Consider the following 12,930-nt stretch of genomic DNA (forward strand, 5'->3'; position numbering starts at 1 on the left):
AAATGCTCTTTAGATAGGCGGCGCGCCCTTCTTCCTCACGCAGCTGCTATCTTGCAGGGTGGGCACCTGACCGTGCTCCCGCCTATGTTTTCCAGAGACCACACATCCACACCTATGCCCCTTGGTCCCACACTGACTTCCTGTCAGGAAAAGCTTACTTTGAACACTGTTGGTCATGGGGGCGGTGTGGTGAGGGGTGTCGAGGGCGAGGGGGCAGGCTTTTGTCTTTGACTTTTGTTTGTTTTGAAGGGACCCTCTCAGCTTGCTCCAAAAATGTCTCTGTCGGACTCTGGGGACTGGGGCCTGGAGATCTCACACATCTCCTGAGGAGACTGGGCGGGCCCTCTGGACATGAGTATCCTGAGTATCTCAGAAAGTTGCTTCTCGATGGCGGTCATCTTGGCGTTCAGGGCCTTGATGTCCTCCTTCAGCTCATGCTTTACCTCCAGAACTGTGGCCTGCAACGTCTGCTCGGGGATGGGGTAGAAAGAATGCTTGACCTCGGCCAAGATGGGGCTCCGGTCCTGGGGACTCCTCGCCTCACCCACATTGTCCAGGCGCAGATCGCTCTTGGTGATGCCACTGTCACACGAATCCGTCTTCTTCAGTGTGGCCTCTCCTGACGCCTTTGTCCTCTCGGGCAGTGTCTCCATGGACTCCGCCTTGGATACCTTGTTCCAGTCCTCACCCTTCCCACAAGCATCTCTGAAGCGGGCCCAGCCTTTGCGCTTGGCGCAATCACCACCGCCTGCCTTGGGACCCAGGCACTCAGATCCTGGCGCATGCAGCCTGGCATGGTCTGAAACTGTGGAGGTGGAGGCTGCCTGGAAGGACACCGGTGTGGCCGGGCTCTCACGCACTGTGACCACACTGGCCTTCACCAGGCTGTGGTTGGCTGAGGTATGGTCTGTGAGGGCATTGCCCTTCTCTACATCCAAGTCATCCAGGTCTCGGCCCCCTCGCTCTGCTGCCAGCCTGGCCTCTTTCTGCTGGCGGAACCTTTGGAACAGCCTCCTGACGGGGTGGTCGGGGGGCAGGATGAGGGGGGCCTCGTTCTTCCGCTTCATCCGCTCCTCCTCTTCCCTTTTCACATCGCTGATCTTCCGGAACACAATCTGCAGGGGGAGAGGATACCGTGTCAGCTGGAAGGAGCTCCAGAGGCCAAGTCACCCTGTCATGCAGTCAACACAGCCACCAAGGGCTGCAGCCTACAACACATTCACAGCCCTGCAAGTACTCAGGACCATTCCTGGCTGACATCATCTTTCTTCTCCCGTCCTGTTTTTTTCAGCTCTCCAACATCAGAGCATGGGCTCTCACTGCTATCCTGCTCGGGAGAAGCAGAGTCCACCTATGTGTGGGAGCCTAGCTGCTGGACTGCATCCTCCCAGGAAGCCTAGTAAATTAGAAAACCACTGAGCCTCTAAGATGAAAAGCCCTGGGGATCCTGATCACAAAGTTCAAACATCTTGAGTCTAAACCACATTGCAGTGTAAGAAAGTTAGCTTGCATCACCACCGGGGCTACTGCTGGGATAGTCAGTGCTGACCACAGATCTCCATGTGGCTGGCTATGACAATTACAAACTAGTTTCTTTGGGTTAACCTAAGAATAAAGACTCCTGGCCTTGAACCCATGCTTGTCATAACAATAATGCCCAACACTTGGTTAGTGCTTGCAGTTCACAGGTATTTTTGTGTTATCTCATGTATTCCCTATTACAAGCTCACTGGGACACACAGCAACCCAAATTTAGAAATGATGAAAGCAAAACCCAGAGTGTCTGAATGTTGTGTAATACAGTAAGTTGTCCATGTGGGTCTTGTGCCCAAGCCATTGAACCCCAGATCTGTTGACATCACCTCATTCAGATGGCCCCTCAAGACCAGATCTACTACACATAGTGGCAGGTGTCCTGTTCGGCCAGCGGTCAAGCTATGTCACAGTGGCAGTTGGACTCTGGAACATGCTCTGATCCTGTGGGAAGCACCTGGGGCAGGCTGTCCTCTCTGTATGGGTGCTGACTTGAGGTACCAGAAAACAAAAAAACAAAACAAAAACAACAACAAAAAAACCCAGCTTCTCCATTTTTCTCCCCGGAGCACCTGTGCCCCTGCGGGAAATGCAGACCAGCCATGAATCTGTCCTTGTCACAGACCCCACGCCTCTTGCATGGCCTTTGGGGTCAGATAAAGTATCTTAAGACCTTTGCGGTACGTGCTAGATGTCTTCACTCAAGTAGGAGAAGTCTGCTTGTCAGACTGAGGTGACTGAGCGATTGCATGTCCATGTTCCTTCAAGGACCCAGGTATAGCTTGTCCCACCTCCTCCACGGGCCCTGGCCCAGTATTCTCTGATAATAGCACTCAGCAGGTTTCCACATATGCCCAACAGGAAGATTGCGCCCTATTCAACATGGAGAATCCTAATAAACACAGATAGTTTGACACTAGTGAACAACCAGCTATCAGTGTCACCATCACCATCACGGGCTGCTGCCTCTGCCCTGACCTCTCGGTCAAAGCACCTGTCACTAGATGGCTACACACCAAGGTCAATGGCAGGTTGGTAGATGTCACACCATCAGGCTACTTGCATGGATCCCCATTTGTGGCTTTCCAATCCTTACTTGGCAGCATTTCTCTCATTTAATACCCAAATGGTCCTTGCCTTCACCAGCTGAGGTTCTACTCTCTTTGTTCCTTTCTTGGTCCTTTGTCCCTCCCTTGGCCCTGCCTCATGAGTTGCCTAGATCTATGGGTACAGCTAGGGGACTCAGAAGAATCCTATCCACTTTGAGAGGACCAAGGAAACCCAATTACAAACATCTGAAGGCAGAGAGATAGCGGTAAGAGAGCAACCATCACCCTCCCACCCCCAGTGCCTCTGCACAGATTTTCATCAAGTTTGTAAGTCCCCTCTAGCCGAGGCCCGGAGCAAGCTTCCACAGAAAGCCTGCCTCATCCCACTGAGCACAATCTTCTTGCCTTGTAGTTCTTACATTTTTTGTGTGTGTGTTCACCCAACTCTGCCGCCCTTATTCTCAACCTGGCACCCAAGTTTAGTAATAACAAAACTACCTTTTCTTAGAAGGGAACAGAGAAAGGTGGCTGGATGGAGAGGAAGAAGATGAGGACATGACAGCTATTGGAGTTAACTGTTGCCCTAAATTTGTCCAGCATATCCGACTCCTAACATTTGCCTCCCAACTCCATGGCTGTGGCGATATATTATTTATGATTTATTAAAGCTTGCCTGAGGGTACATAAAGCAAAGCTAGCCAAAACTAGTTAGCTATAGAAAGCAGGTGGTCCACGCCTTTAATTCCCCCACTTGGGAGCTAGAGGTCGACGGATCTGTGTTAGTTCAAGGCCACACTGAGCTACCAAAAACTGATCCAGTCCTAAAGAGAGGCAGCTCACACAGAGGTGATCTGGGCACTTGGGATCACACACCTTTAATCCCAGCACTAGGAAGGTATAAAGGCAAAGGGTCTCATGTGGAGTTTGAGTCTCTGGCCGTGTCAAGGAGAGCATAGCAGTCTAGGATAGCAATGTGAGGTTCAGTGGAATGCCCCTTTGGTCTGTGGTAGAGGTAAGAGTGAGTGGCTGACAGCTTTGCTTCTCTGATCTTCAGCTTGAACCCCAATATCAGTCTCTGGGTCTTTTATTTTTCATGCTACGAATGGCCTTTGCCAGCTGAGCCAGGCTGAGTGGGTTTCTACTCTTCCCGAATGAGACACTAGTTGCTTGCATCTGCATCTACCCCCACTGAAAACTCTAAGGACTTAGAGCAGCACTCTGATTGCCACATAATTGTTGACTTTAAATTTCCTGTCACCTGACCTTCGGGAGCAGTGTTTGTCTGCTTTGTCCATGATTAGCTCTGTGGAGTGCCTAGGATGCTCTCAATTCAAATCTGTAGGATAAATGAATGGAGGCAGGTAATATTGGTTAATGAGCCAGAGGGAGAATGTCTCTGACCCGGAAAGATGACACTCTAGAGGTCACGGGGTAGTAACAGGAAAGGTTTGACTCAGAGCACACAGCTTCCTTCTCTGTGTGGAGAGTCAAGGGCAGCCCTTGAGGCTTCAGATGAGCTATACCAGCACGTGGGAGGGAAGTTCTACTGATATCAAGAAGGCATCACAAAACTCAGCCTGGGAGGTTGCATGTATGTGTTCAGATAGTCTTTTCAAGGCTTAAAAGCACCCACGTAAGTGTGCACAGAAAGGGTGCCTATGTTGAGCCTTGGCTCAGAGTCTGGGACTGACCCAGACATCTGAAGAGATGATCTGGGTCAGCCCAGCAGTCCAGCCAGGGCATCTGGTTGGGAACCGGGTCTCCAGGTCCATACTGCCTGTTTGGGAACCTCTGGTCTCTGTATGAGGTCTGTACCAAGAGGCAGAAGAAACAAAGCACACACAGCAGCACCCCTCCCCCACTGGGGATGAGGCTAAGGGCTGATGCGGAGCTCAGGGAACTTTTCTGATTTCATCTGCTGGCTTGAAGTCATTAGCGGAGTCTGTGCCAGCAGCAGCCATGACCGTGCATTTTGACAAGCACTTTAGATAGAGTGGATAGGGCTGACTGCATGCAACTGGTAACAATGAGGTCTATGTCACCAGGCTCAGCACTCACCCATCTGCCCAGAAACAGTCACAGTTCCCCAAGGCAGGAGTGTGCCACAGACTCCAACCCTGTAACCCCAATACTTTCTGTGCAGAGAAGGCTCTGGTTGGAAGCATGGCTAGGCTACCCAGCTCTTGCTATGAGAAGGGGGCACAGTTTCAATCCATGCTTTACTGTAAGGCTTCCTGGAACTTGAGGGTGCAAATGTACCTTAGGCATGCTGCAAGGATAGCTATATTCAGAATTTCTTTGATTTAGATTTATTTATTTTGTGTGTATGTACAGGTGTTTTGCCTGTGTGCGTGTCTGTGTATCATGTACATGCCATGACCATGGAGTAGAATCCCCTGGAACTGGAGTTACAGATGGTTACTAGCCACCACATGGGTGCTGGAGAGAGAACCTAGAGCCTCTGGAAGAGCAGTCAGTGCTCTTATCTGCAGAGTCATCTCCAGCCCTGTATGCAGAATTTCTTAATCCAATTCCCCAAGTCCCTCTTTCAAATGAGTAGCATTTCCCTGAATTCCCTCAGTCTATGGGGTGGGGCACCCTGCTGAATTTGGGTATGGTTCCCTGTCCCAGGCTACATCGTATCTCAGTACGGTTGGGCCTCGGAATTAAGGATGTGGGGGTCTTCCCTGCAGATTCATTGCCCCATTGGTGGGTCTGCATTGATCCAAACTCTAAGACTCAGCTAATGGGGCCTGCATGATATGGCCCTAGCTCAACTCTCCCCAGCCACACTAGGTAACTTCAGGTCCCAGGCAAGCTTGGTTTGCTCTACCCGAGGCCTCTTATCACATTCTACTCTGGCCTTTTAACTGGTCCTTACTGTGATCTCCAAGATTGAAGTTAGCAGTCATCTAGTCCAACAACCTTCCCTGACTCACCCCACCCAAAGTCAGGAAACCCATCCTGATGGTGCCAAGCAGTGGGCAGCCACACGTGTTCCCCCCACTCACGCAACTCATGGTGAGAAAACCCTTCCCTGGTTGGTCACTTTCCTCAGACAGCAGCTTCTGAAGGCAGAAACTGTCATGTTTTCCATCTTCATTACCACGCCCAGAGTCTACAGCATGACAGTGCCCAAGTGATGACCACTCCCCTGCTTGTAAAGTCAATGCTTTGCATAGGATGCTTTCCGTGTGCCAACTAAAATCTGCTGCTGATGTGTGTGATCCCATGAGGAAAGAGGAGGTAACAGGTAGATTTATTCTATGCACAACATGTAGGCTCTTGAAGTGGTGTGTGTGTGTGTGTGTGTGTGTGTTGTGTGTGTGTGTGTGTGTGTGTGTGTGTGTGTGTAGTAAACTTCTGAAGGACTTCCATTGTTATCTCTTGTCATTTCAGACCCAACCTAACTGACTCCATTACCTCTGTCTGACTGGTTTACAAACTCTTACAACCTCAGGGAGGGGTTGTTTAGAAGGAGGCAATATATATATTGCAATGAGGATAACTGTTCTTGAATTTTCCTTTGGTATAAACTTGTATCCTCTCAGGAAAGACCATCCTGTTTCAAGGGAAGGGCCTGGCTTGGGGGCTTGATGACTGGAGTTCCACAGGCTGAGCAAGCTGCCCTGAACCAGTTCCCTCTGCTGACTCCCCAGGTCCCATCAGCTCAATGCCAAGCTTGTTACTGTGGGCTGAGCTTCATTATAAGAATTCAAGAAAAGTTTCCATGGTCCCAGAAATTACTTTGGATACTGCTAGATAACTTCAAGTCTCCCCTCCATAACTTAGCGATTTTAATAATTTATCACATATTCAAAGAGTGCTTGGGCCACATACTTAAGAGTACCATCTTATGGAACTAAGGCACAGTGTTTAAATGCCCCCCATAGACTCCAGTATCTAAACACTCGGTCCTCAGTTGGTGGCATTATTTATAGGATGTAGGAGGAGGGTTGTGGGGTACAGGTTGTGTGTGGAGGAAGTATATGACCAGGGCAGGCTTGGAGAGCTTGAATCTTTGTCCTGCTTCCAGGATTCTCTCTTGCTTGCAGTTGAGGATGTGAGCTCTGACCTCGTCTGTCACCAGCTGCCACGTTTCTCCTCCATGATGGACTCTTATCTCTCTGGAACACTAAACTAAAACAAACTCTTCCCTCCTCAAGTTTCTTTTGGTAGTGATGTTTTTTTCACAGAAACAGAGAGGCAACTAATACACAATGTTTCCTGCAAGGTATGAATGCAAGAATCACCATTTTAATTTGACAATGAAGGAGGCCGAACCAGTGACCTGCTCAGTGTCACATGGACAAGTTGAAAGCAGGACTTTAGGGTATGGCCTGTGCTCTTTCCTTCCCATGAAATAAACTTAGGAACTGTTCCAACAGAGAGGTGCCAGGGACTATGAAGAGAGTCATAATTATTCCCTCGGAAGATTCAGCTCTGGAGACAGGCTGCCCCTCTGCTGGAACTGATAGGATATGTCCAAATCCTTCCTAGGTCCAGCCAGAGTCCTTCCAGCTCAGGGGAACATGTTTTCTCTTGCCTGACAAGCTAGGGATGGGAGATCCAAGCTGAATTCTGCACATCCCAAAAGTCTTACTAAAATGTTGGGAAATAGAAGAAGTCCCGGGGGCAGGCATGACCACTGTGTACCATTCATGCATCCCTCTGAGACCGCACTGAGCAATGCCCTGAGCCCAGGAGCTCTCTAATAAGTGGTTATTGAGCTGAACTGATGGACACTCAGATCCTTAAGCTGCAAGGCTTTGTGAGTGACTATTTTTAACTTTATTTGAAAAAAAATCAACCTCTTGTGATCTGAGGTGAGTCAGGACAATCGATCGCCTGGCTCCCTCAGAGAATGGTCCATGGGGCTAGAGAGACCGGTAAGTCAATAAAGTGCTCTTCGCATAAATGTGAGAGTCCAGGTTCAGTCCACAGCAGCCACATCAAAAAGGCTGGGCACAATGGTGCCTGACTGCACACCCACCGCTTGGAAGCAGAGACAGGAGGATCCCTGGGACTCACTGTCAGTCTAGCCAGTTTGGCCAGCTCTGGGTTCAACATAACGTAACACTATATTTTAAAAAAAATAAAGATGTTCCAATGAATGTGAACGTCTCAGCCACTGGTCCCTGAAGGATGACTGGACAGGCTGACCAGCCCTTGCAATCATTTTTCCTTAAGCTTTAAAAATCCAGCTTGCTCTGTGACATGGAGCACCCAGAGCCCAGCAACATACAGTGAGTATACTTCCTGTCTGTGGGAGCCCTGCACAGAGGGCTCCTCCCACAGGGCATCCCTGTGGAGCAGCTCCCTCACATGGAGGGCTTCCTCCCTGCAGGGGACCCTCCCACACAGAGCATATCCCTGATACAGGACAGCTCTGTTGCAGCCAAGAGCCCAGACTTCTCTCTCTCTCTCAGGGCTGAGTCCAGGCTGGTGCTGATTCAGGCTATCCTGAGACACAGAGCATCAGGGGCCTTGGCCTCACCCTCACATCCTACCAGGCATGGGTGACATAGCTTTCTTCATGATTTCCTTAGCCACCAGCCCTCCATCAGTAACCCTGCCTGGTTTTATAGCTGAGCATAAAACATGAAGATTTATAAACCAGTCCATTTAAGAAACTTAAAATTTGGAAAAACAAACTATAGATGGGCTGATAGGAAGGAAGGCAGTTGGCTGGACTTTTCTTTTGAAAAACCCCCTTCCACTTATTACAGAATCAAATGCTATGTTTTGTTTTGTTTCCTTCAACAGCCTCAGGAATATTTTACTGCACAGAACTTTGGATGCCCTGAGCCTCAGGGAACAGAGGAGGCACCAGAGAGACAGAGGCAGAGCAGGTCAGCCAGTGCTCTTTGAGCTTAGACTGTGCTCTCAGGACCTGGAGCTGGAAGGGATAAATCATGGCCTTGTCCTCTAGGGTGTTAAGATGTCAGATGATGACCTCACAGCTGAAGCTCTCACCAGGCTGGAGGAAGGGAGGCTCAGGAAGTCAGCATCAATGATGGACAGCAGCGTGGGCTCTCACTCGAGGCATCATTCAGGGGGTGGTCATGGTTCCCAAGTCTCAGTTCCCTCGTCTGTCACTGTGGATAATATAGTTTCTAGGGATATCCCCAGGTTGAAGTGGCATAGTGGCTCAGTAAATGTATTAGCAATTAATTATTCCTGTGGCGATGACCCTGGAGATGATTCCAGAGGGTGAGCTAGAAAACGGATAAAAGGTGAAGGATCCAGGTGAGGGTGTTCTATACGGGGAACAGCACATGCCAAGATCACAATGCTTTGTAAAGTGGAACGGTGTCTCCGTGACAACAGTCCCAGAGGTAGGGGCTGACTCTGAGGGACAACACCCAGGTCCAGGAACTATGTTAGGCATAGACAGTGTGCTCTCCTGCCACCCTAATAGCACAGAGAGATCACTGTCCTCTTTGTTCCGATGATGAAACCAATTCTAGTGAAGGTAATTCCAAGGACATGAAGTGTATGGCAATGGCTAAGAGCCAGGCAGCCAGTCTCTGCCTGGCCCATATCCTAGGCCGGTCTGCTAAGAGAATGCCAGGAGTTAGGGAAAAGGCAGTGGTTTTCTGGCGATATGTGGGCCAATTCCTTTACTGAAGCCCTTGTCAACCAGTGCAAAGGTTAATTTTTGCCACCTGAGGGCACTAGCAAGGCACACCTTTGAAAGTGCCTGTGAGGGCTCCAGAGAGGATTAACTGATGGGAAATGCAAGCTGAATGTGGGAATGTGGGCAGTGCCATCTCATGAGCACTAGTCCTGGGCTAGGGAAAAAAGTGGGAAGAAGGAGAAAGCTGGGAAGGGCCAAAATTCCCCTTTCTCTGATTCTGGATCTGCAGAGACTTGAACAAGCAGTCTGACGCTTCTGATGCCATAACCACAAGCTGTTCCTGCCACCATGCCTTGCCTTCCCAGATAGGCTGTGCCCTCAACTGTGAGCCTAAACAAACCCATGATCCTTTGTTCCTCCCTGCCTCCCTCCCTCTTTTCTCCCTTCAGATGTTTCTGTCAAGCACTCTGTCAGAGCAACATCCAGAAAGAACTCTAAAGCAGAACATGTAAGTATGGAGCAGCATCAGCCTAGAGGAGGTGAGAGACCACTAAGGTTCCCATGGCTGGATACACTAGGCTGCCTGACCCTTTCATGAAAAGGGACGGGGGACGGCTGCAGGCAAAATCCTGACTTTCATTGCTCAAGACAAGATGGACTATGACACACAAGAAAGAGCTTCCCTTTGGTTGTTGGAATAGCTTCTCTCAAGTCACAGGTTTTTCAGTCACCCTGCCAACAACTGGTGACCTTAAAGCACATTCCTGGGCGAGAGGAGTCTCAGGGGTCAGCCAGGAAAATTCTGGAGGCTGGAGATGTGTCCTCAGGGACAAAAGGCTCTTGTAGATGGCACACACCTGATGGATCTCTCCAACCACCATACAGCTCAGCACTTTCTCTTGGCATTATCCATGAATGGCTTGTTTATTGCTGCATCAATCATGAGAGCCAAGATATGAAACCAGCTTAGATGTCCATCAATAGGCGACTGGGTAAAGAAAATGTGGTCTGCAGACACAGTGGGATTTTATCCAGCCATAAGGAAAAACGAGAGTACAACATCAGCAGGAAAAGGGATGGAACTGGAGAGATCAGCTGTTAAGTGAAGCAAATCGCACTTAGAAAAGACAAATATTACATGGTTTCTCTTACACAGAGTCCTACATTCAAATTTATATATTTATGCATGCATATTGATGGAAAGAGAAATGGCATTGCTGGAGAGTGAGAGAAGAGGTTTAAAAAGAGAGGGGGGCTAAGAGAGAGGAATGGAACACGTGTGACATTAGAGTGGACGGAGACCTTTTGGACAGGGATGGTTGAGGAAGGGAGCCAGCCAAATGTGGTGATACATGGGTATGCATGTCACAGGAAACCTGCTAGTTTGTATGCTAATTGGAAATCATTAATGAAGAGACAAGGGAAGAGGATGCCTGTCTGACCACTCAGGGACAACCTGAGGAGAATGGTGCCATCCCCATCATGGTTGCACATTTGGCTTCTGAGAACTGAGACCCGGAAGGTCTGCTGACAGACCACAGTTACACTAGAAGTTCCCTCCAAGGCTAGTTCAGACAGAGAGCCTTGTCCTTGGTGCTCTGTGCTCTGCCTCAGACAGAGGAGAAACCTTGCCTATCAGTAACACTCAGTCACAGGAAATGGATGGTGTGCACTTTGTGGTTGCTGCTTGGGAAGGAGATGGCACTGCCATGCAGCAGCCTCAGACCTCACACATGTACCCTCTAGTGCAATATGGATACGGCTTCAAAAGTACAAGTCCACTCAGAACCTCAGTGCATGACAAAAAACATTTGGGATGTTTTTTCAGATATAAGGTAAGGATCTTAAAATTACCTAATTGTGTGTTAGGGTGAGCTCTAAACCCAATGATGGATGTCCCTGTAAGGGACTCAGAGAGGAAGGCTGTAGGGACGGAGGCACACACAGGAGTGAATGCTGGATGACTGCAAACAAAAGCTATGAGATCGCCCAGACTCCTAAAAAGAGATCAGTGCTGATGATGCTCTTCTCATCTGCAAAGCCTGGAGGAAAAACTGGTTTCTGTTGCTTTAAGTCACTTAGCTATGGCACTCTATATGGTCCTCACCAGAAACCACAGCACGCATTTCCCAAAGGAAACCATCTTTCCTTGTGATCATCTTTTGGGAGGCTGGATCTGGGGTCCCTGGCTCAGTATTTATCCCTAAGCATGTAAGAGCCAGAAGACATGTTGGCAAGAGCCCAGTGCAGTGCCTGCCCCACTATGTGCTGCCTGCAGACCTCAAGGGAGTTGCTAGGCCAGTGCAGATCCTGCCCCACTATGTGCTGCCTGCAGACCTCAAGGGAGTTGCTTGGGTCTTCTAAGCTTTAGCTGTATTATGTATGGAGGGCTTCCTCAACCACCAACTCCTGCTGCCACATCTACAAGCCACACTTTCCCCACCATGACGAACTGTACCCTCAAAATGTAGGCCAAAATAAGTCCTTCTTTTACTAAGTTACCTCTGCAAGGTATTTTGTCACAGTGATAAGAAAAGAAACCAACACAGACTAATTTCTTTTCCCACCAAACTTGTGAAGGTATTGGTCCACTAGTTGCCAATGTTAAATCTGATGCACAGTGACTACACAGCTCTTTGTAGTGGAACTTTGGATTTGTTTATTTATTTATTTATTTATTTGTCTCCAAAGTCCCAGCATCTCCCAGTTGTGAACTTTGATCAAGATTTCTTTCCTTCAAGCAGGAGCACATTTGATGCTCCAGCAAGCCAAGGATTCTCATTGCAGGGTTCTGAAGTATTTCACTGGAAGGTTTTTCTTTCCTCTTTCTGTCTCATCTTTGAAGTTCTCTGAGCTGAGTTCTCTGAGCACAGATGTCTCCATTTACTCCCTCCCCGTCTGCCCTTTTCCTTCAGGCTCATCTTTTTGTTAGCCTCGGAAAGATCCCTCTGACTTATCTTCCAGGCTCTGTGTTGTTTTACATCTTCGGCTACATATTATTTTCCAAAACATAAAGCTCTTCCTTAGTTTTGATCATTTCTTTTTCACAGTGAACTGCTTTGTCCCATAGACACATCTGTTGTGTGTTTGCATTTGAGCACTTCTCTTTTATCTCTGTGTTAGCACTCGCCAAGGTGTGTGAGGTGAAGAGGTGCAGCTCAGGACTCCAAGCCAACACCTTGGTTTTAATGCTGAAGTATGTCCCAGCCCCCACCATGGTTTGTGTCCTAAGACTACTGTTTTGGTGGGATTTTTTTATTTATGAAAGATTTGTTTAAATTAATGAATGAATTTTATGTTTTATATGGATGTATGTGCGTCTGCATGAGTTTATAGATACCACATGCCTGCTGGTTTTCAAAGAGGCCAGGGGATGTCAGTTCCCCTGGAAAGAGTTACAGTTTTGAGCATCCCTTGTGTAGGTGCTGGGATCCTACCTCGGGTCTTCTGGAATTGCTGAGCCTCTCTCCAGCCCAAGGAGTTTTGCAGAAGAAAGCAAGCAGACACAATTCCCTTTTAAAGCTTACTGCTCCCTTGGGGGTTTGTGCAGTTTCCTCTGCTCTGCTAAACCAGTTACCACTTCTGCTTACTTACTCTTCAGAATTTGTTAAAAACGTGCCTTTCTGCTACTCTCTCCCACTTCTTTGTCCTCAAGAGCTTGTCTAAACAAAACACTAAAGAAACCTTGTATCATTTCTCTGGGTTTTCAGGAAAGCAACAATAGACGACCTGTGTCTACTTATTCCAGCTTTCACATGGTTGTATTAC

General features: G+C 48.5%; 1 protein-coding gene across 2 annotated transcripts in view; it reads right to left on the reverse strand.

Moving 5' to 3' along the window:
* Positions 1–257: 257 nt before the first annotated feature.
* Kcnh1 (potassium voltage-gated channel subfamily H member 1) overlaps positions 258–12,930 on the reverse strand; it is a 268,751-nt gene continuing 256,078 nt past the window's right edge. For both annotated transcript variants that reach the window (XM_035445712.1, XM_035445711.1), the window contains exon 11: positions 258–1,115. In XM_035445712.1, the coding sequence (XP_035301603.1) occupies positions 258–1,115 (858 nt within the window). The remainder of the gene's footprint in view (positions 1,116–12,930) is intronic.

Source organism: Cricetulus griseus, chromosome 5, assembly GCF_003668045.3.
Source record: "Cricetulus griseus strain 17A/GY chromosome 5, alternate assembly CriGri-PICRH-1.0, whole genome shotgun sequence".
Lineage (NCBI taxonomy): Eukaryota > Metazoa > Chordata > Mammalia > Rodentia > Cricetidae > Cricetulus > Cricetulus griseus.